The following is a 20,468-nucleotide window of genomic DNA, read 5'->3' as shown; positions in this document are numbered from 1 at the left end:
TAGCACCAGTGTTTACACTCTTCATGAAGCCTGTGAATAGCTAAACCTACAGCTGTCCACCTAGAGTTGACCATTAAAGGAAATTTTGATCCTAAACTAGTATGGGATGTCATTGATGTAGCTGTTATGAAAGTTTAGGAAGAGCATGTTCTACATCATCTAATCCTATCGACCAGAATGCAAGGGTATAAATGGCTACTCCCACTTTTTTGTCTATCATATTCCAGTATCATTCTATTACAATATTTCAATACATGCAAGTAAAAAAACGACTTACCTAATTAGAAGATCTCTCAAGTGTGCAAACTCGCAATGCGCAACATTTTCAACTAAAATAAAGAAAACACAAAGGCATTTTCATGAATTCATCCAGGCATTTTGCATCACTGCACTTTCTACACATACCACTTGATGGCAGTGTTGAATAACCTAAATCTCAGACAAACATGCCTTGCAAAGCCTGTCAGCCGTCAACGTACAATTAGATTTGACAATTGTTACAGTTACCCTGCTGAAAAGACCAGCTTGGGTTTCCAAGTAGGTCAACCAACAATATTTCTGGAAAAACTAGTTAAGAAGCCTGGTGGAGACACCAGCATCCAACATAATACTGGTGACCAGCAATGCATGGCAGACATGATGATGTCTTTAGACTCTCACCTTCAATGATCCCCCACTTTGTTTTTCTTCCCAAAACTTTGTTCCCGTTCACCTGGTGTTCCTTATCTGTTCCCACCACAGCAAAGGGGATGCTTTCCTGAAAAAACATTCACCATACCTCAAAATTTCATCAAGTACGAAGTATAAAACCACTTAAAGTAATTAAAGGGATAGTTTACCCCCAGAAATTATACCTCTGTCATCATTTAATTTCTAAACTTGATGACGGTTTAAAATTTTGGGTTGATCTAACCATTTAAATCAAGTTGTTTTAATTGGTTGCAATGAAGTCTCAGAGTTTCATACCCTAATCTTATCGTTGAGTATCCGGTCTTCGGTATCCTCATCATATTCTTTCTGTGGATACACTCTGATCCCGTTGGCCTGGAGATCCTGTCTTATCTGCAGAGAGAGGCTTCCAGTTAGATGGATTTACACTGATTTTTACAACCTACCGCACACACGCTTACACAAAAACCACACAATCGCCCCCAAGGGTGAAATATGACAGCAGCTCCTCTCCCTCGAGCTCTTCCCACTGTATTTTACAAGTCTCAATCTCGACCCTCAAGCATTCTTGTGCTCTGAGGCCACAGTAAAGTTCACCAGAATTTTTTTTTCTTTTTTCCCCCCTCACAGCCAGAATTTCGGGCCCGAGGTGCAAAGCATTAGACTTTAATGCCTTTGCTGCCATGTGTTCATGTGGGGGAGGATTTTGGAGTGCGGCTGTTGAACATGGATATGATATCTGGGATTGATATCTTGAGCACAGTGTGACGTCCGCCCCCGCATGGCGCTCTGCTCGGGCTATTGAGCAGTGAGAGACAGCTCTGGATAATGGGCTGAAATGACAGAGTACATCATTAGGAGTGTTGTTTGGTGTATATTGATAGGAGACACACTGCGTGCGGGGGCCGTTCTGGCCCTGCGGTCCGTGCCGTCGGAGCTGTCCAAAAGCGTTCCGTGGGGACAACTGATGGCAAGTGGCCCGGGCCGAAGTAGCTGCTATACATCAGTCAGAGAAGAGACCATCTCCCGACGGAGACGTCGCAGACACTGCTCGTAACCTTAGCTTGGCCTACTCATTTTTCCAACCCAGAGCGAGCGGCCACACGCCAAGGGACCTTTGAAGATTCGAATGCAACGTACGGTTCTCTCTCAATCCATTCTGCCCAGGTTTTTCAATATATCTCACTTTTTATCCACACAGCTGAACTGTGAATTCTAACAATTTCAGCATTTACAACAGCAGGTCATCCATATTCATGACCTCAATTATGCGAAGAACTGAATATTTACGCGTGGGCGGGAAATATAGAGGGTGATCCGATTGTGCCTGCATATGATAAAATCTGCGCAGGTGTCGATGACGGACAGCTCACCCTCTGTTTGAACTCTAGCCGCTCCTCCAGAGTAAGCGTGTCTGCTTTGGCAATCACAGGGACGATGCTCACTATCTTCCCCAGTCTCCTCATAAACTCCACATCTATAGGGCGTAACCTGGAGAAGGGTAAGAGAGATCATTAAAGCCCATTTTACACTGCTGACACATTTGACCCCATTAAAGGGTTAGTTCACCCAAAAATTAAAATTCTGTCATTTATTACTCACCCTCATGTCGTTCTACACCTGTAAGACCTTTGTTCATCTTCAGATGAACACAAATTAAGATATTTTTGATGAAATCCGAGAGCTTTCTGATCTCCCTATACACAGCAACGTCATAACAAATTTCAAGGCCCAGAAAAGTAGTAAAGGCATTGTTAAAATAGTCCATGTGACTACAGTGGTTCAACCTTAATGTTATGAAGTGATGAGAATACTTTTTGTGCACAAAAACAAAACAAAAATAATGACCTTATTCAACAATTCCTATGCTGTTGATGTTGCTGTGTAAAGGGAGATCAGAAAGCTCTTGGATTTCATCAAAAATATCTTAATTTGTGTTCTTACAGATTTGGAACGACATGAGAGTGAATAATTAATGATTGAATTTTCATTTTTGGGTGAACTAACCCTTTAATTTGTTTAAATTACCACTGATTTTGATTGATCCTGTATATACAGGTGAAAATGGGGTACAAACCATTCTTTTGATAAAAGCGTCTGCAAAATGAATAAATGGAAATTAATTTAAATTAAATTAAATAATCATTACATGAAGTAACATAAAATAATAGTACACACACCTTCTATCAAAAGTTTGGGACCAGTAAGTTTGTTTTTTAAAGAAAATAATACTTTTATTCAGCAAGGATGCAGTAAATTAATAAAAATGGCAGTAAAATGTTAACTAAGAATTTGTTTCTAATAAATGCTGTTCTTTTTAAACTTTCTTCAAATGATCATGAGAAAAACACATCACGGTTTCAACAAAAAATGTTAAGCAGCACAACTGTTTTCACTGTTGATAATAATGAAGAATGTTCACAGGAATCAAATCAAATCAATGCAGATACTTCTCCCAAAAACATAAAAAAGTCTTACCGACCCCAAACTTTTGAGATGTAGTGCACATAAGATACAAGCATTAAATGTCAAATTATGTCCATATGACAACTTCTGTCAGTACACTGCATTCAATAAACAGCAATTATCTCACAGGCTGTTTTCAGTGAGAAGTGATGTTTTGCTGCTAAAAGAAAGATTTTTCACAAAATCTCACAAGGTTAGTGGGCTAAAATCTCCATGGTAAGACCCCAGAGAATCTTAAATGAAGCCTTGTCATATTAATGTGACAGAGGCACAACAGCGTTTTAACATGTCTGGCTAGGTGCGATCCACATCATGTGTGCAAGTCGACACGCACCAGTGTCCAGTGGCTGGCAGGAAGTAGACGCAGCAGTGAACGCGGGTGTCAGGGATTCTTCTCTTCCTGTTGACATTCAGTTCCTCTTTCAGATATTTTTCATACTGTTCGTTGACATACTTTACAATGGGCTCCCAGCTGAGAAACAAAAGACAGGGAAGGGTTAACATCACAATTAACAACACATGCTTATACTTAAAGTGAATGTAGCAGTCAAAGTGTAATAACTCTTAAAATAAATATTCGGATAAACAATAAGGCGTGGTTTTAGTGTCAAATAAATAATTACTTTAACAGTAAAACCCAAAATGGTCTCAAATTACTAAGAGAATTTATCTGGCACAGATTTGATCTGGCACTGTTTTAGAAAGCTCTTAGCTATAGCGGGGTTCAAAAGCCTGAGACATCTAGTGAAAATGTTATTATATTATTAGCATGAAAATTGAAATGAAAAGTTGAATTAACATGAATTTCAGGATGTCTTTTTATCTGGTTTGTGTAAAACCTGACGATCATGTTCTCTGGCGTGATTTCATAATGATCCAAAGAGCATCTTGTACTTCAGTGGAAGCAAAAACATCTGACCTTCTGTAAAAAGGTCACAAATGTCCGCCACAAATATACTTTTAAAACATCTTTTGATTAGTGACCTAGAAATAGAATAGAATCGGCAATGCTTGTTTTAGTGTCTAAAATGTTAACATTTAAAATTATTTATAATTCTAAAACTTTAGTTTATTTCCAAGTTTAAATTAGATTTTGAATACCACATTTTTAATTGTGGTCTCAGACTTTTGGACTCTACTGTATTTGTATATATAGTATATGAATTGTATATGATACGCTTTAAATGCTGCTCTCACCAGTTCTCGTTGTTGATTTGGTCTCCAAATCCAGGAGTGTCAATTACCGTAAGCTTCATCTTCACCCCTTTCTCCTCGATGACTAGAAAATAACAAGACAAAAGAGTTAGAGAAGAAAAGAATGAAAAGATAAAACGTCCTTTCAAGATGAATCCGCAGGAGATGTGAATGAAGAGGTGTTGACAAGGATTTAACAGTCTTTTTCCAGCAACATAAATTTCTTAAGGACAAATCAGTTAAAATCGCATACTGAAGACCCTGAGCTTTTCATTTAACCTCCATCTCTGATATAATGCTGCAGGGACGCATTGTACAACAGGAAGTCAGCCTGCAAAAAGAGTCTAATAAGCTGTGTGCAAGCAAGGACCCCTACTGTATCCCTGCCTGGCATTGGTTGATTGACATTTGCTGTTAACTCATCATGTTAATCCTTCTGGATGAGGCAATCAAGGAAAATATAACGAGGAAAAATTAAACTGTCAGTCAACACTCCAGTTTATGAGTTTCAAAGTGCTATGACTCTATCTGATGATGATCAATTTTTCAGACGCAGTGGGGCATTAGCAAAAGAGAGTGCCAGTTTTTGGATTGGTGGGCCAATGATTGAAAACCCCTCATGATCTGCTAATGGAAACACATATGCTCATCTTGGCGTGACTCAGCAACAAAGCAGGGCTTAGTTCCTCCCATATTCACCCACATGGAGGGAGCAGAGCTGAATGGTGGCATTGAGCAGCCCACCACTTCATTTTCTGCAATGTGTAGTCTCTGAGAGAAGGAGGGATTGTGTAACACTCGGCTCCCCTGCTGCTCAGTCCACAGGCCAGCTTTTTTTTTCACGAGCTGTGAGGGCTACTGGGCAGCTTTGTAGTGTGTGGAGGTGTCAGGCACCCTGAGACTTTGGTACTCTTTGTTTTCCACAGGCCTGCACTTTGGAAAGACAAAACTGCTGGGAAAGCAAGGGACAGCAAGACATCTGCTAGACAAAATGTCTCAAACTGGAGACTGCAAAGTCAATTTATTAGTTCAGCAGTAACAAAAGGAGTATTTTTGTCATTTTGCTAGAGAATACCAGAACAGGTCTATTGTTTCAGGCTTTTTAAAGCATTTGCAGAAGTTATAAGGTCCTATTTATACTGATAAATACTGGAATGATCAGCAATGAAATGTTGCTAGGAGACAAAAAAAAAAGCACCATTAATTAGAATCTAGACAGAAAGTTCTACACTTTCTCTTTTCTCAAAAAAAGAAATTGCTCTGAAGTTGTTCATTCATAGCTCAGAAGACCTAATGGAGTTATCAGTTATGTTTCAACTCAATGTTTTGAAGATGATAATAGTAAGAAATGTTTCTTGAACATCAGATCAGCATATCAGAATGATTTCTGTGACACTGAAGACTGGAGTAATGATGCTGATAGTTCAGCTTTACCATCACAGGAATAAAATAGACCTACATTTTAAAATATATTCAAATATTAATGTTTTTACTGTACTTTTTTAATCAAATATGCAGCCTTTGGTGAGTATAAGAGACTTTTTTCCAAAAACCTTTATACAGTCTAATGTAAAAGAGTTTAATGTTAAGCATTTTCCTCAACCGTAACCGTATATATATTAATAAATTCTTGCATGAGGGCTAATGCAATCGAAATAGTAAAAGAAAGTAAATATTTACATCATGTGTCAAGCACTGCAGACTCGCCTTTCTGAAGGCTAACATAAAAAAAAAAAAAAACCCCAGAGGAACAGGACACTCTCATTCACTGTAATGTTTACGTTGGGCTACGCTGAGAAGTCAGTGAGGGGTGGCTGCTGAACCATGGGGATATCTGAACCGACTTATCGTCAATCTTCTTTTGTTAAGAAACAGCACACCCAGCATCTCCCATTCTTTTATTTTCATCCACCCTCTCTCTCATTCTACAAGTCAAACATTTATAAACTATTGAGCCATAAGTTTTGAGAGGTCTCTGAGAAATGAGGTTTGGCTGTGGTAGGACAGAGATACAACAGATGCTGCTGCAACTGGACAGAAACCTCCTTCCACTTGCAATGACAATGCTACGCTAAATACACTTGTTCTTGATCTAGCACAGAATACTTTCAAAAGCTCCCAAGACTTTCACAAGAAATATAACAGGTTGAGACAGCAACTGTGAAGGTTTTGATGCACAGAATTACAGGACATAACAGCTACAGATCTAAAAACAGATTTCAGCATTCTGACCTTTGGCTAACTGAAGTGAAAGCTGTGAAGAAGCTAAGCTATTGCGAGAAAAACATTTTAAATATCTAAAACCTGTCAAGGGGAAGTCAGAAACGGAAGAGAGATCAACAAGCAGATCTAGGTCGAAAACTTTACCTAAAAGCAAAGTCAGATGACTAATTTCAAAACCAGTAGGCAGCAAGCTAAAGGAAGAAAGACAGGTTTAGCGTAGCTGCTACTAAACCTGCACATGGCTGTATAGCAACAGTTAACTACATATCTTTGGCACTAACTCTCTGTAGAGATTTTGTAATTGGATTTTTCTGTGCCCATATCCAGACTGGGGGTAAAGTTCAGCAGTCTTAATATATTTCTGCTGTCACATAAAAAACATGGCAATTAACATAGCAGGCTACGCTAATGACCCAGCCCAGCAAAGGCCTTTGCACAGCAATTGACTGACACTTAAAACTACAAGAGAGGCATGCTTCTCTGGCATCTTGCAACATCCTGTGACAGAATCATTAGATTATGTTCTCTCTATATCTGAGATGCTAACTTGTGGGTCATTCTATTAAAGGGCAGATTTCCAGTTAAACTACATAACATGGGTAACGCCACAAACTTTTGACCCAGATGAAAATGGCATGGGGTAATTAGATAACTGTGCAATAGCATATACATTTTATTAGTTAGTCTCATCCTTGCAGTACAACAGGCCTTTGCAATCCATCCAAAGAGAGCACATTTCCTTTACTTGCCCTGCCGGGCTGTTTCTGAATACAAGGGACAGAGGACCACTATCAAATTTTGTGTTTGTTAGACGCCTGTCAGCTGGTCTACAATGAGAAATGAAGATGGATAGCTGGGTGCAACTACACTAACTTCTGAGGGCAAGCAAACACACACACACACACACACACACACACACACACACACACACACACACACACACACACACACACACACACACACACACACACACAATACTTTCATTTAAAGGACTAGTGAAGTTGGCTACGCCATCTGCCTTTCACACCTCTTTCCAACGAAGCATGGTGGCGGCGCCAGAAGAAAAATGGAGATTCATTGCTTTCTCATTGCCGTATGCGGGATGTTTGAAGGTATGTGCGTCTCTGCGTGATCTATAGCTCAGCTCCCTCTGCTCAGTACAAAAAAGACCCTTGTATAGCTACTAACATGAGTTTTTCTTATTTATACTATCGCTAATATTGTTTATTTGATTGTACATTGTTCTATGCATCGATTAGATTTTGAGATGTAGACATGGTCCTCAAAAATGGAGGCAGATGAAGCTTACAGGGGCAGAGGGTAAGTGGACTAAATGACTGAGAAAACCCTGCATATTTCACCAGAGAGAAGTCAATCAATTTCACCAGAAGATCCAGTTATGGCATTTTGATAAATAACTTATAATTTTAAAATGAAAATCCATTTTCATACTGTACTTTATAATGTTGTGATGCCTAAAATCACTTTATTTAAATTTAAAATGTAAAGCAATTAATTTAAATGTACGTGTTTTTATGTTGACCATAGTATAGAATTTTAACATTTATTGGTTATTGGCCATGAGATGATAATATTTATCTGCTTATTAATGCCAGAGAGTGCCGAAAATGTATTATTGACAACTTATTGACAATTTTGAGACGTTTTGCTTACAGGAAGGAATCAAGCATGGTGTCTTCAAGCATGGCATATCCAAGTCAAGAAATCCAGTTACAACAAACCATAGTTTTCTTCAAAAATCCCACAGAAACATTCCAAACAAGCTTTGCTTCATTGCCAAAACAAGCCTAAATGAAACTTAACTCTACACATCTACACAAAAACACACCTGCCTGTTTGGAGAAAAGAACCCAAGCCTCTATTGATTGTAACTCTGGAGGTAGTATGCGAGACAGAGACAGTACATTGCTCAATCAACCAATTCATTCACTCAGCTGAGCTTGCTTCACTGAAGTCAGACGCCGTGTATAAGTGGTGGCTTCCATTAGAGCAGGAGTCATCTCCTGACCCGTGCGATAAAATACGGCCTTGTGTGTGCTCTTCCTCTATCATTCTCTGTGAAAGAGAGCTCATAATGACAGCTGTGGCCCGATCTCCACATTTGAAGTGTGATTGATCTCTCCAAATCCGTCTCCCTCGCAGGCTTTTTAATTTCTCTTTCCTTTCAGAGCACATGCCCCGATCACTCTGGCCCTTCTCCAAGTCAAACCCTACAAAACACTGAGCTCTGCCTCCAGCTCGTCCTGTCTAAATGTCACTCTTCTTCCAACCTTTCAGAATCACTCTGGCCAACACACTCTGTAATGCCGGGTTCAAACTACACAATATTTACGTATGTTTTGATAGTCAGTGTGTTAGAATATGTGATTTTGACTCCTAAATTCTTGTCATGTAGTGGACAAGAAACATGTCAGTCTACACATTGCTTCCCAACCGGGTGTGCCTCATTCATCCTGAAAAGTGAAGCTGCGGGCTCTTTGATCGCCCCCTGGAGGCTGGATGCAGTATAGGTCATAAACCCCGCCCGCTCAATGCAGACGAATGAGACTTAAGTCAAAACATAAAAATAAATTCTGCTTCAAATAACATTTTCCGAAAGATGGTTTTGGTCATTTGAGGTAGTTGTTATCACGCTGATATATATTCAATTGTTTGTTTTTGTGATAAGTTTAATTTTAGCTAGCAATTTGGTGCTATAAAAACGGGGCGTGTCGTCATGATTCACAGTTGATTGACAGCTTGTCTGAGGACTGTCGGAGCTTCGAGGGGAGATTGAAGATATAACTAACTATTAATTTTCGATTTCTGTGTTATTTCACATAGACAAAATGAGTTGTTCAGCAGTAAACTGTACTAACCGACCTACAGGATCTGATGGATCACTGAGCTTTTCTCTGTAACGTTAAATGTGGGCTTCATAAGCTAATTAATAAACGTTATTAGTTAAGATAACACGCCTAACGTTAGCCATGACGGAAAAAAGCAGGTGATCGTTATCTGGCAGTTACTAATTATTTTTATGGGTATAAAATAATAATAGCAGGACAAAACTAATAATAGCCTACTCTAATTACAGCAGTTGATCTCCTGTAACGTTAGTTGAACTTGATTTAAAATGGCAGGACCATTTCTGACGATTTAGAGTTGTTTCTAGTGGTATTATATTGAGTTTATCTACTGAATTTGCGGTTTCAAAAATATTATTTCTCTAGAAAAAGAATAGGTAGAATTTTAAATTGTGTATAATTTATATAGCCTATTTAAAATACATCAATGATGACACAGTCGTCTGGGCGGAAGTTTGATACAGCGACTCCGCCTCCAGCTCCACTGACGATTCCTTCTGCGAATGCCCAGGCTCCAAACTTTTTTTTTTCTGACGTTTTTTTCTGCGTAACGTGTCAGCGCCCATCGTTGTCCGTTTTGGATTCAGTTCATTACAATGGAAGGAAGCGGCGTTGCGTCGTCCATATTTTTATACAGTCTATGTTCCCAACCAATCATTGCTTGCCATCTTCAACGACGTGTGCAAAGTCGTAGAGAAGGCGGAACTAGTGACTGAAACGTGAGATGAAACGATCGATTTTTACATCCCGGTGCCCGTTGTCATAGGCTATACAAATTACCACAACACCCTACGTCAAATGGATCGTGCCAAATTCGGGCTGACATCATGTAGTCTGAACTCGGCATAACACGTCATTTAATTGACGTGCAAAACCATGTGCAAACCAGACGTGACGCGGTACATTTCTAGCAAAGTGGACGGTCTACACTAAAAAAGTGAAAATTCACAAAATTGAATGCAACTGATGTCGTAGTTACGACTTCACAGGAGAACTTGAATGCATCATAAAATAAAACACCTATTGACAAAATGTCCTGCTGCAGCCGTTTAGGACAAAAGCAAAATTTTGAAAGACCATCACTGTTCAAAGATGTTTATTGGGTCCAAATGGCGTAGTTACAATATTACCAGCAGGGGCTGACAGGGCTATGGGAACCAGCTAATCCTTGACCCCTTGGGTGTGACGGGTGTGTGACAGGGTATCTGTAAAGAAAGAAGTGTGTTGTGAGTGTTCAGTACTCACTGTGGCTGACTGATTGCAGTTGGACAGTTTTCGAGATCTTCTCCTCATAATTAGGAGTGCAGGACTTCCTGCTGACCTTGGACTTGAAGAGTGTATTTACGAGCGTTGACTTCCCCAGACCACTCTGACCTGTCAATGAGAACAAGAATATATTTAATGACTTTTGTTTGTAAACTGCAGTAAAGTACAATTAACTGCATATGTAGCAGACCCTGAGCACATTTATTTGCAGTACGACCTTTGCTTAGCATTAGCAGGGGGGATAAAACTTTATTACTGCACACAGATAAGATGGCACACATAAAATTGAGGTCATAAAGTATCACATGACCAGGCAGCGCAGGCCTCCAGGGTTTACATAAGCCCTTGATGCTGCAAATCATCAGTGATGTAATAAGACCAGGTCAAGCCAAGGCAAAGTGCTTTAGTGTCTTATCTGGTGGGTGTCCAAACACACTGACAATACCACGCCGTTGGGAGCTTTGGGAAGCTTTTCCACTTAATGACTCTTTCACACTAGTCCTCACGGAGATCAGATCAGAGGGAGGAAGCTATTACGAGAGAGTGAGCCTTATCAAGGCCATCTCAATTCACACAAATAAGGGTAAATCTATGGGGCCACCTTCATTGCCTCAAAGGACATGTGCTGTGTTAATGTGAGCTGCTTAGTATTGAGTGCTGATGATGGGCAGAGTGTGTGTTCTGTCTCGTTTAGACGGCCCCTCAGGCCCACCAGTCAGCTCCCCGTTTGCAGGGCAGGGTTGGGGAATGTGCTAAACGCTCTCGCCGCTCCGTTTGCACCTGTTGAGAGGCCTGGCTGCCTCGGGAAGCTGTCAATGGATGAAACGATTTGACAGAGATAGACGACGGAGCCAGGAAGATCTGGCCCCTCCATCATTGCCTACCTCAACAGAGTCTTTGATGGATTTACGCCATGACCTCTTACCATGGGAGGTAGTTGACATCAAATTTATGAGGAACTGACAACCCACGTTGTGTGTCCTCCTGGGCCACTTTGATTTAACAGTTTAGAGAGTGGCTGAGCAAAGCAGGGCTTCCTGAAGCTTTCGGTGTATTCACACATACTGTACCTGCTCAATAATCCTCTTTTGGAAAAAAAAGAAATGCAATTCCATTGCTAGATGGTGAGATTTTTGTAATATAAAAAACGCAAAACAATTGTTGCAAAAGGCATGCTTATACTGAATTTTTTAAATGACTTTTCAGTCTTTCTGAAGTCTGTATAAATGCAATCCAATAACTAGGCCTATATATGCAGGGGCTGGACAACGAAACAAACACTGACCAATAAAGTGTTTCTTCACAGATTACACTTTCCATCAGTAACAGCAATAGCACTACTGTACATAAAATATTGCAATCCACACAACATAATTGGAGACATATCAGAGTTCAAAAGAGGACAAATTGTTGGTGAGTGTCTTGCTGGCTCATCTCTAACCAGGACAGCATGTCTTTGTGGTGTATCAAGAGCTATGGTGTCCAGAGTAATGTTGTGGTCGGGCTGCTATAGCCAAACCTTTGGTCACTCGTGCCAATGCCAAATGTCAGTTTCATTGGTGCCAACAGTGCACATTGGCTGTGGACAATGTGAAACATGTATTGCCCTCTCATGAGTCCACCTTTACCGTCTTTTCCACATCCGTGGGAGTTACGATGTGGAGAAGCCCCAACGAGGCTCAACACCCAGACTGTTGAAGCACGGGGAGGTTTAGTGATGTTTGGGCTGCAATATCATGGCATTCACTACTATGCTTGATGGGTGCTTCACTGCCAAGGACTACTAACCATTCTGGAGCACCATGTGCACGTAATGGTTCAAACATTGTACTCTGAAGAGGGTGCCATGTATCAGCATGATAATGCACCAATACACACAGCAAGACTGGTGACAGAATGGTTTGATGAACATGAAAGTGAAGCTGAACATCTTCCCATGGCCTGCACAGTCACTAGATCTTAATATTGTTGAGCCACTTTGTGGTATTTTGGAGAAGCAAGTCTGCAAGTTTGCAAAACGTTTTCCTCCAACAGCATTGCACAGTGACCTGACCACTGTCCTGGAAGAGGAATGGCTCAAAATGCTTCTGGCCACATTGAAGGACTTGTATTTCTCATTCCCAAGACAATTTGATGCTGCAGTGGCTGCAAAAGGAGGCCCTACACCAGGGGTGTCAAACATACGGCCCGCGGGCCAAATACTGATTTGAACTATAATAAAATAAAATATAGTCAATTTTTTTTGTTTTATTTTGGTCAATCTTTATTCTGGGCTTGCAAACAAAGTGCTTTGTAATAATTTCCCAAAATTTCATTTGTATGGAATCATTTACGAAGTCTGTAAACAGGACGTTAACACAGGCACACGCTGAATACGGACACGAAGAGGAGAACAGATGCGCCAGCAGAGAAAATACTCTATGCACAAGCTCAATGTTGGCAAAATATAGGAAGAATAATATAAATATTAAATTGGGGTTGATATGAATGTATCTCTGAAGGGAACTGTCTTCAGAAAAGTTTTGATGGCTTTTTCTCTTATCTCCGTATAAAGTAGTAGCCTATCAATGCAGCGCTGCTGTGTGTATGGTGGTAACCATGGAAATGCTATATCACTGCTGTTCCATAAGCACCACCTACTGTCAGAGAGTGAATTTGCATTTTCATTCAGTCCGTCTGCTGATTTTGTTTTGTGCAAGTGTCTTATGTAGCATAACTTCACAGAGCTAAAGTCAGACCATGCGGTTTTTTCTGTTAATCTTGAAATTATACAATAATTTAAATTAAAAACAACTGCTCATGCTCATGTGCATAACATCTTTGTTGGGACTGTGATAAAAATGCAGTGTTTGCCTCTAATATGAAAGAGCTACAAATATTTTTTGAACAAATAAACAAAAAATAAATTTGCTTTAAAAAAAAAAAAATCTGCAACCAGTATCAGATTCGGCCAATTTGCTTGAAAAAAAAAATTGGAATTGGCCATGAAAAATCAAAATGTGTGCATCACTAATAAAAAAAGTTTTTTTGCTGTAAAAAAAAAAAATGCAGCTAGTTTTCTTGAAAATTAATGTTGTTTATATGAATAATATTAATGCAACTATCAGTGCACAAAGGTTTCTTTGTTTTTTGTTTTTTTTTATTACATTGGCCCGCACATGGTTATTTTTTTCCAATCCGGCCCTCAACCTAAGATGAGTTTGACACCCCTGCCCAACACAATACTAATAAATTGTTGTGGTCTAAAATCAGGCATTTCAGTTTCATTGTCCAACTTCTGTTGCTCAGCTCGGCAAATTCACATGACCAACTTAAACATGAATGAAATCTGTGTGGGTAACTTTTTCACCCTCACACGAAATTCCTGTACTTCCAATTGAAATGACCGGATATGACTAGAAATTTCGCCAACCAACAGTAAATGAGAATGCACCTTTAGAGTTCTTCAGTACAATGTTATAGTCGCATCTGCAAATTAATGGACCGCAACCATTAACCCAACCGAAATTCATTCGGTTCAAGTATTTGCAAAAAAATGGAATCGCTACAAGCACTGATTATCTCATAAAGGACCCTGTGCTGAGATAATGTGAAAAGAATAAAGGCTAGACCCAGTCAGGTGCTTGTCCGTGTCATGCATTGACACATTCACCCAGAAACACTGTGTTGTAACAGCTTGTCATTTACCACAACCACATGAAACTTCAACAAATGCAGGTAGCAAATTTACCTGTGTCACATGTTTTTCATTTCAAATAGTGAAACACATCTCCCCTGAGACACTTTGAAAAGCAGTTTACAAAGCTTTCCTTTGAACACAATATCTACAAACCCCCCTCGACTTGAGGGCGACAACAAAGCTGAATGTATTGACTGCACTGAAAATGTCAGAATATGCTAAACTCGTATTTGGGAGCAGACTGCTACTTGACTTATGGGAAACTGGGAGACTCGCAGTAGTTTAAGCCTTGAGGCTACAAAAAGGTCCTGACCTTTACAACAGAGGACAAACTACACAGACCAACAGACTCCAAGTGCTACCATATGTGTATGCGACTCTCGGATAAGAGCACCCCAGGGCAGGAAAATGTGGACAGATGAGCGTAGCGCACCAAACTCATCCTGTAGAGTTTCCTCCGTCCCTGCAATTTCATCCTGTTGTGTATATCTTGCTTTTGCACAATTCCTCCTCTTCCTGTATTTTGTCAAGTTTGCATTTACTGTCATGTCATGTTAGCTAATACATGCTAATGTTCCCAAACACACCCTTGTCAGAACCCCTGCCCTTGTAATTTACAATGCATTGCCAAGGCAACAGCAAAATACACAAACCGAAAACTATCCGAACATTCAAATACAAACATTCCCTGTTCAAAAATAAAAGTCTTTTGCACTAAATAAAAGGTCAATGATTTGTCAATAGCTATACATTGTGTCAAGAGTGAGTCAAACAGCTCTTTCTTCTTCCCTCTTTTACTACCACTATTTCCACACCTGTCTTTGCCGGGAAAAGGAGGGAGAGGTTCACCTTTGATGTATGTCCAGAGTAGCAGGCATGGAGAGCACCACCATACCTACTACTATACCAATGCTGTAACCACCACAGTTCACTGAGGCAAGGAAGAAACTCACACAGACCAAAAGCCAGCTTTTGGGGGAGTAAGTACTGAACCAGAGCGTTTTTACTCTGTAGAATTCATCACATATCTGATATGCTTTAACATGCCTTTGATCTGCTCCCTACCAAACAGGTTTCAAGCTGAAAAGTATCCAAGTGGCCAAAATGTGAACAGGTGAAGACTGCTATTGTCATATCTCCTCCTAATATCATTCCCACACACTTGGAGAGAATAGACAGATTCATATTTAATGCTGAAATGTATTTCAATGGGTGTTTCTTCAAATTTGACTACTTATGTTCATTTTTATTAAACTTAACCGATTTCAACCTTTGCTTTTTTGTTAAACATTAAAACTTTTTAGTCTTAAAATAAGAAAATCCATCATAAAATTATTATGTTTAACTAATAATTCAATAAAATGTGACATAAACATAAGCCAATGCAATATTTGTGTGAATGATTTATCAGTAAAACATTTTTTTTTTTTAAGTATTCTAACTGTACATCATTCCCATGAGAGCTGTAATTTTTGCAAATTATACAAAAGTGTGAAAATATTATTTGATAGGGTGTATTTAGGATATGTAAAAAGCTCAGACAAATAAATAAAGGGGTAAAATATAAAGGGGTAGCTCAGCAATGACAAGATGCCTTTTTTTAAGAAAACTTGGCTGTCTATGCAGTAGAAAAGCATTTAAAAAAAAAAAAAAAAAATCAGTGCTGACTAACTAGAGAAAAAGGGCTGTGATGTTCCCTTTCTCCAAATAGTTAGGGGAACTTCAACACCCATAATGCACTGGGCTCAATCCAAGTGTCTGTAAAGTGGGGATACAAAAATTCCTAAGTACGATCTGTAGTTTTATCAAAAGCCCTGAAGATGTCAAAAGCCAGATGAATGACTTTTGCTGATAAAGAACGCGGGAGATCTGGGTGCAGGTGACATGCAAAAAGAGTTCACACTGTTAATTTACATAAACAACTGACATTGTAACAATACAAAGCTGGTTTAAAATCAGCAAAACTGTTGTAGGATTTTTCATTACTTACAGAAAAATAGAAAGGCCAATTATCCTGGGATGGGGCTCTGAGCGTCCGAAAAATGACAGATGGAAAACAGGGCTTCAGTACGGTTTTGGAAAAACAGTTTGGAACGCTAGTGGCGATGCCAGTGGTGCAAAAATGACACACTTCAGTTTTAATTTGTTTTGCTGACATCGTTGTGGAACAGCAGCTGATACTGTGTTTCTACGTGCGACTCGCAGCCTTTGAAGGATTTGGCAAAATTTCCTTTCTATTAACACTATGGAAGAGCCGCCAAGGGGGATGAAAGCGCAAGCAAGGGAGTGTGGAAAACCTGGCAACTCTGTTTAAAAAAAAAAAAAAGAGGGAGAGAAAAAAAGTGGGAAAGAAGAATGGCTCTCACTGGAGAGCTGGATGGCCTTGAATTTGTGATGCTGCGGCCATCATAAATCCCCTTGGCTGGCCCAGTTGGGGAACACTCTCTGAGCCACATTTGGCTCCAGCCTGGCCCTGCCTCCCAGCCCACAGACAACACAACAATAGCCCTTGCCATTTAATTAGGTAAGGCCCACACTCAGCCAGCACCCCCTCCTGGTCCTCCTCCTCCCTGTATGCTTACCCACACTCTCTCTAGAAGCACAGGGGGGCATATGGGAGGTTCTAGCACTCTGATTGGTTAGGCTTGAATAAAAGTGGCCAGTTTGAATCAGGCAGATGTCCAGTAACTGCCCAAGACAGTTAAAACCAGCAAGCCCTGCTGGGCCGGCAGAGTACAGCCCTAGTAGGTAACCTGGCATAAAATCTGTGACTTTTAAAAAGACTTGAACGGTTCAGAGTGCCCTTACTGGACAAAACCACTGTATTCTCAAGAATTTCATTTTTTTCTTTGTAATTAAGGTGAAATATCAAATATTCACAATAAAGATAATAGCATCTCTGATTTAAAAATTTTAGTAAAATTTGTGGTAAGTTTGATTCATTTCTGTGAATTAGTTTAAACTGATTTGTTATCATCAAAAAAACAAAACAAAACAAAAAAAAGAAAAGAAAATATTTTTTGAGAAAAATATTATATACACTACCATGCAAAAGACTGAGGTCAGCAAGTTTTTTGTTGTTGTTTTTGAAAAAAAAAAAAAAAAAAACTAAAAGAAAAAAGGGTATGCACACCACTCCAGTCTTCAGTGTCACATGATCCTTCAGAAATAATACTAACATGCTGATTTGCTGCTCAGAAGTTCAAAAGAACAGCTTTTATTTGAAATAGTAATCTTTGTACAATGTAAGTCTTTACGGTCTCTTTTGATTAGTTTAAAGGTGCCCTAGAATTAAAAATTGAATTTTCCTCGGCATAGTTAAATAACAAGAGTTCAGTACATGGAAATGACATACAGTGAGTCTCAAACTCCATTGTTTCCTCCTTCTTATATAAATCTCATTTGTTTAAAAGACCTCCGAAGAACAGGCTGAATCTCAACATAACACCGACTGTTACGTAACAGTCGGGATCATTAATATGTACACCCCCAATATTTGCATATGCCAGCCCATGATCAAGCATTAGACAAGGGCAGCCAGTATTAACTTCTGGATCTGTGCACAGCTGAATCATCAGACTAGGTAAGCAAGCAAGAACGATGGCGAAAAATGGCAAATAGAGCAATAATAACTGACATGATCCATGATAACATGATATTTTTAGTGATATTTGTAAATTGTCTTTCTAAATGTTTTGTTAGCATGTTGCTAATGTACTGTTAAATGTGGTTAAAGTTACCATAGTTTCTTATTGTATTCACGGAGACAAGAGCCGTCGCTATTTTCATTATTAAACACTTGCAGTCTGTATAATTCATAAACACAACTTCATTCTTTATAAATCTCTATTAGCTTTAGCCACGGAGCACTATCAAACTCATTCAGAATCAAATGTAAACATCCAAATAAATACCATACTTACGCGACGAATAGATCCATTTTGATGGTTATATTAGCTGTGTGAACTTTGTTTATGCTGTTTAAGGCAAGCGCAAGCTCCATGGGCGGGGAGTGTGAGCATTTAAAGGGGCTGTAGCCTTAATCGGCTCATATTTAATGATGGGCAGTTAAAAAAAAAATAGGCAGTTAAAAAAAATTAATAAAAAAAATCTATGGGGTATTTTGAGCTGAAACTTCACAGACAAGTTCAGGGGACACCTTAGACTTATATTACATCTTTTGAAAAGACGTTCTACGGCACCTTTAATGTATTCCTGCAAAATACTGAGAAAAAAAAACTGACCTCAAAGATTTGATCAGAAGTGTATACATACTGTGCATTGTTATTTTCTCACTTATAAATAAAATGATCTTTGGTTAAAATGATGGTTTAAAGGTTATTTTTTCTATGATATAATCTGATATATGATATAATAAGAACACCATCCAGATGTTTAAAGTACACTTTTTCTTCTTGGAATTTTCAGTGTGAAGAACACACTACTTTAATTCATCCTTGGTAGCAGCTAGCTTGAAACACATGTTAATAATGTCACTCGGTCCGTATATTTCCACTTAAGGAACATCAGTCGCCATTGTCCATTCATCACACCCAATACCACAGCCATTCTTGTACATGCTCTTGTTACTTAATGCATTATTTACTGCAAATCTCTCCTATTTTGGGTTATCTCTTCAAACTTCTCTATAAACTCATCTGCCCACAAAATTGCTAGAACCTCATCCATTGAGAAATCTCTCCTGTTCTTTATCAGTTACACTGGCTTATAGGTTTAGTTCACCCAAAATGAAAATTCTGTCATTAATTACTCACCCTCATGTCGTTCCACAAGACTTTCGTTCTGCATGCTCTACGAATGTGGTTCATTCTCGTGTGTTACGCCGCATGTTTGAGCTTCCGGAAGAGGTTTGTTCTTGTGCGTTATTCAAGTTCGGTTGAGCTTCTGCTTGCGTTCACTGATAATGTTTACATGCAAGTAAAAGCCCAAATTAAATCTTTTCTTTATAACAAGCGATCAATTCTCTACAGAATTTTTTTTGGATTAAATCGCTCGATCCATATGGATTAGTTTTCCGATCTCTTTATGAAGTTTTTGAAGCGTCAAAGTGGTAGTTACAAAGGCAGTCAACGGAAGGAAATCTGACAGCATTCTGTCATCAAAAAGATCTTCATTTGTCTCACAAAGATGAACAAAAGTCTTACGGGTGTGGAACGACATGAGGGTGAGTAGTTAATGACAGAATGTTCATTTTTGGGGTGAACTAACCCTTTAAATATCACGGAGTACAAGATTCCTCTTTTCAATTCCAATGCACTGCACAATCTCGCACCCTCATATCTCCCTGACTTGCTTCACATTTATACTCCCACCCACACACTTAGATCTTCTTCAACTGTTTCCCTTGTTATATCTCCTGTTCGTTTAACCACTATGGGGTCCAGAACATGCTGCTCCTCATCTCTGGAACTCTCTTCCACAATTCGTACATGAAAGTGATTGTCTTTCTACTTTTAAATCACATCTTAAAACTCATCTTTTTAAATTAGCTTTTCCTGATTAATTTTAATTAATGGGTTATCTTAATCTTGAACAGATGTTGCTTTGATTTAACTGCTGTCTTGTATTTTATGACTGTCATTAAGTTGTAAGGTGTCCTTGAGTTGAAAGTTGCCTCTAAATAAAATGCATTTTGATTATTATTACTCACACTATTCATACTACAAAATGGCTAAGAAGAGTGCCTAAGTACACAAATTTGTGATGCACCAGTAGTCTCTGAAAAGAGCTGAGTTTAAACCTTCCCCTAACAGTCAATGGCTCCATTTCCCCTTCACCTGTTTATGTTTCCTGTTCTAGACTGAAATATATAGACTGAACGGTCTTCCTGCCCCCTTCTGCCACTTTGAACCATACTTGGCTCTTGTTGCTCTGTGATTTTACACACAGCTTTTTACCTTATTTGACGCTTCAAGTCTGTTCTATTTTCATCTTAGTCTTGGCTAAAACACTCCTATCTCAACAAAGCTCATTAGTCAGAAACTACCCAAGTTGAAGTTCACACTTTGAGAATAGAAAAAACAAGAGGTGTGAAGATATTTAGGCTGAGCCGTTATGCATGCCATTTGAAATTGAAAGTTTCA

The 20,468-nt window shown here is 39.1% G+C and overlaps 1 protein-coding gene across 4 annotated transcripts in view; it reads right to left on the bottom strand.

The window, feature by feature from the left end:
• The window catches only part of septin12 (septin 12), a 72,944-nt gene that overhangs the window by 2,670 nt on the left and 49,806 nt on the right, over window positions 1-20,468 (bottom strand). For all 4 annotated transcript variants that reach the window (XM_048203163.1, XM_048203178.1, XM_048203172.1 and 1 more), the window contains 7 exons: window positions 10,665-10,793; window positions 4,333-4,414; window positions 3,470-3,607; window positions 2,043-2,160; window positions 967-1,062; window positions 661-757; window positions 278-329 (listed from right to left, as the gene is read on the bottom strand). In XM_048203163.1, the coding sequence (XP_048059120.1) occupies window positions 278-329; window positions 661-757; window positions 967-1,062; window positions 2,043-2,160; window positions 3,470-3,607; window positions 4,333-4,414; window positions 10,665-10,793 (712 nt within the window). The remainder of the gene's footprint in view (window positions 1-277; window positions 330-660; window positions 758-966; window positions 1,063-2,042; window positions 2,161-3,469; window positions 3,608-4,332; window positions 4,415-10,664; window positions 10,794-20,468) is intronic.

This window comes from Megalobrama amblycephala, linkage group LG1, assembly GCF_018812025.1.
Source record: "Megalobrama amblycephala isolate DHTTF-2021 linkage group LG1, ASM1881202v1, whole genome shotgun sequence".
Classification (NCBI taxonomy): Eukaryota; Metazoa; Chordata; class Actinopteri; order Cypriniformes; family Xenocyprididae; genus Megalobrama; species Megalobrama amblycephala.
Note: the sequence above shows the minus strand (reverse complement) of the source record. Positions and strands in the feature narration are given on the sequence as shown.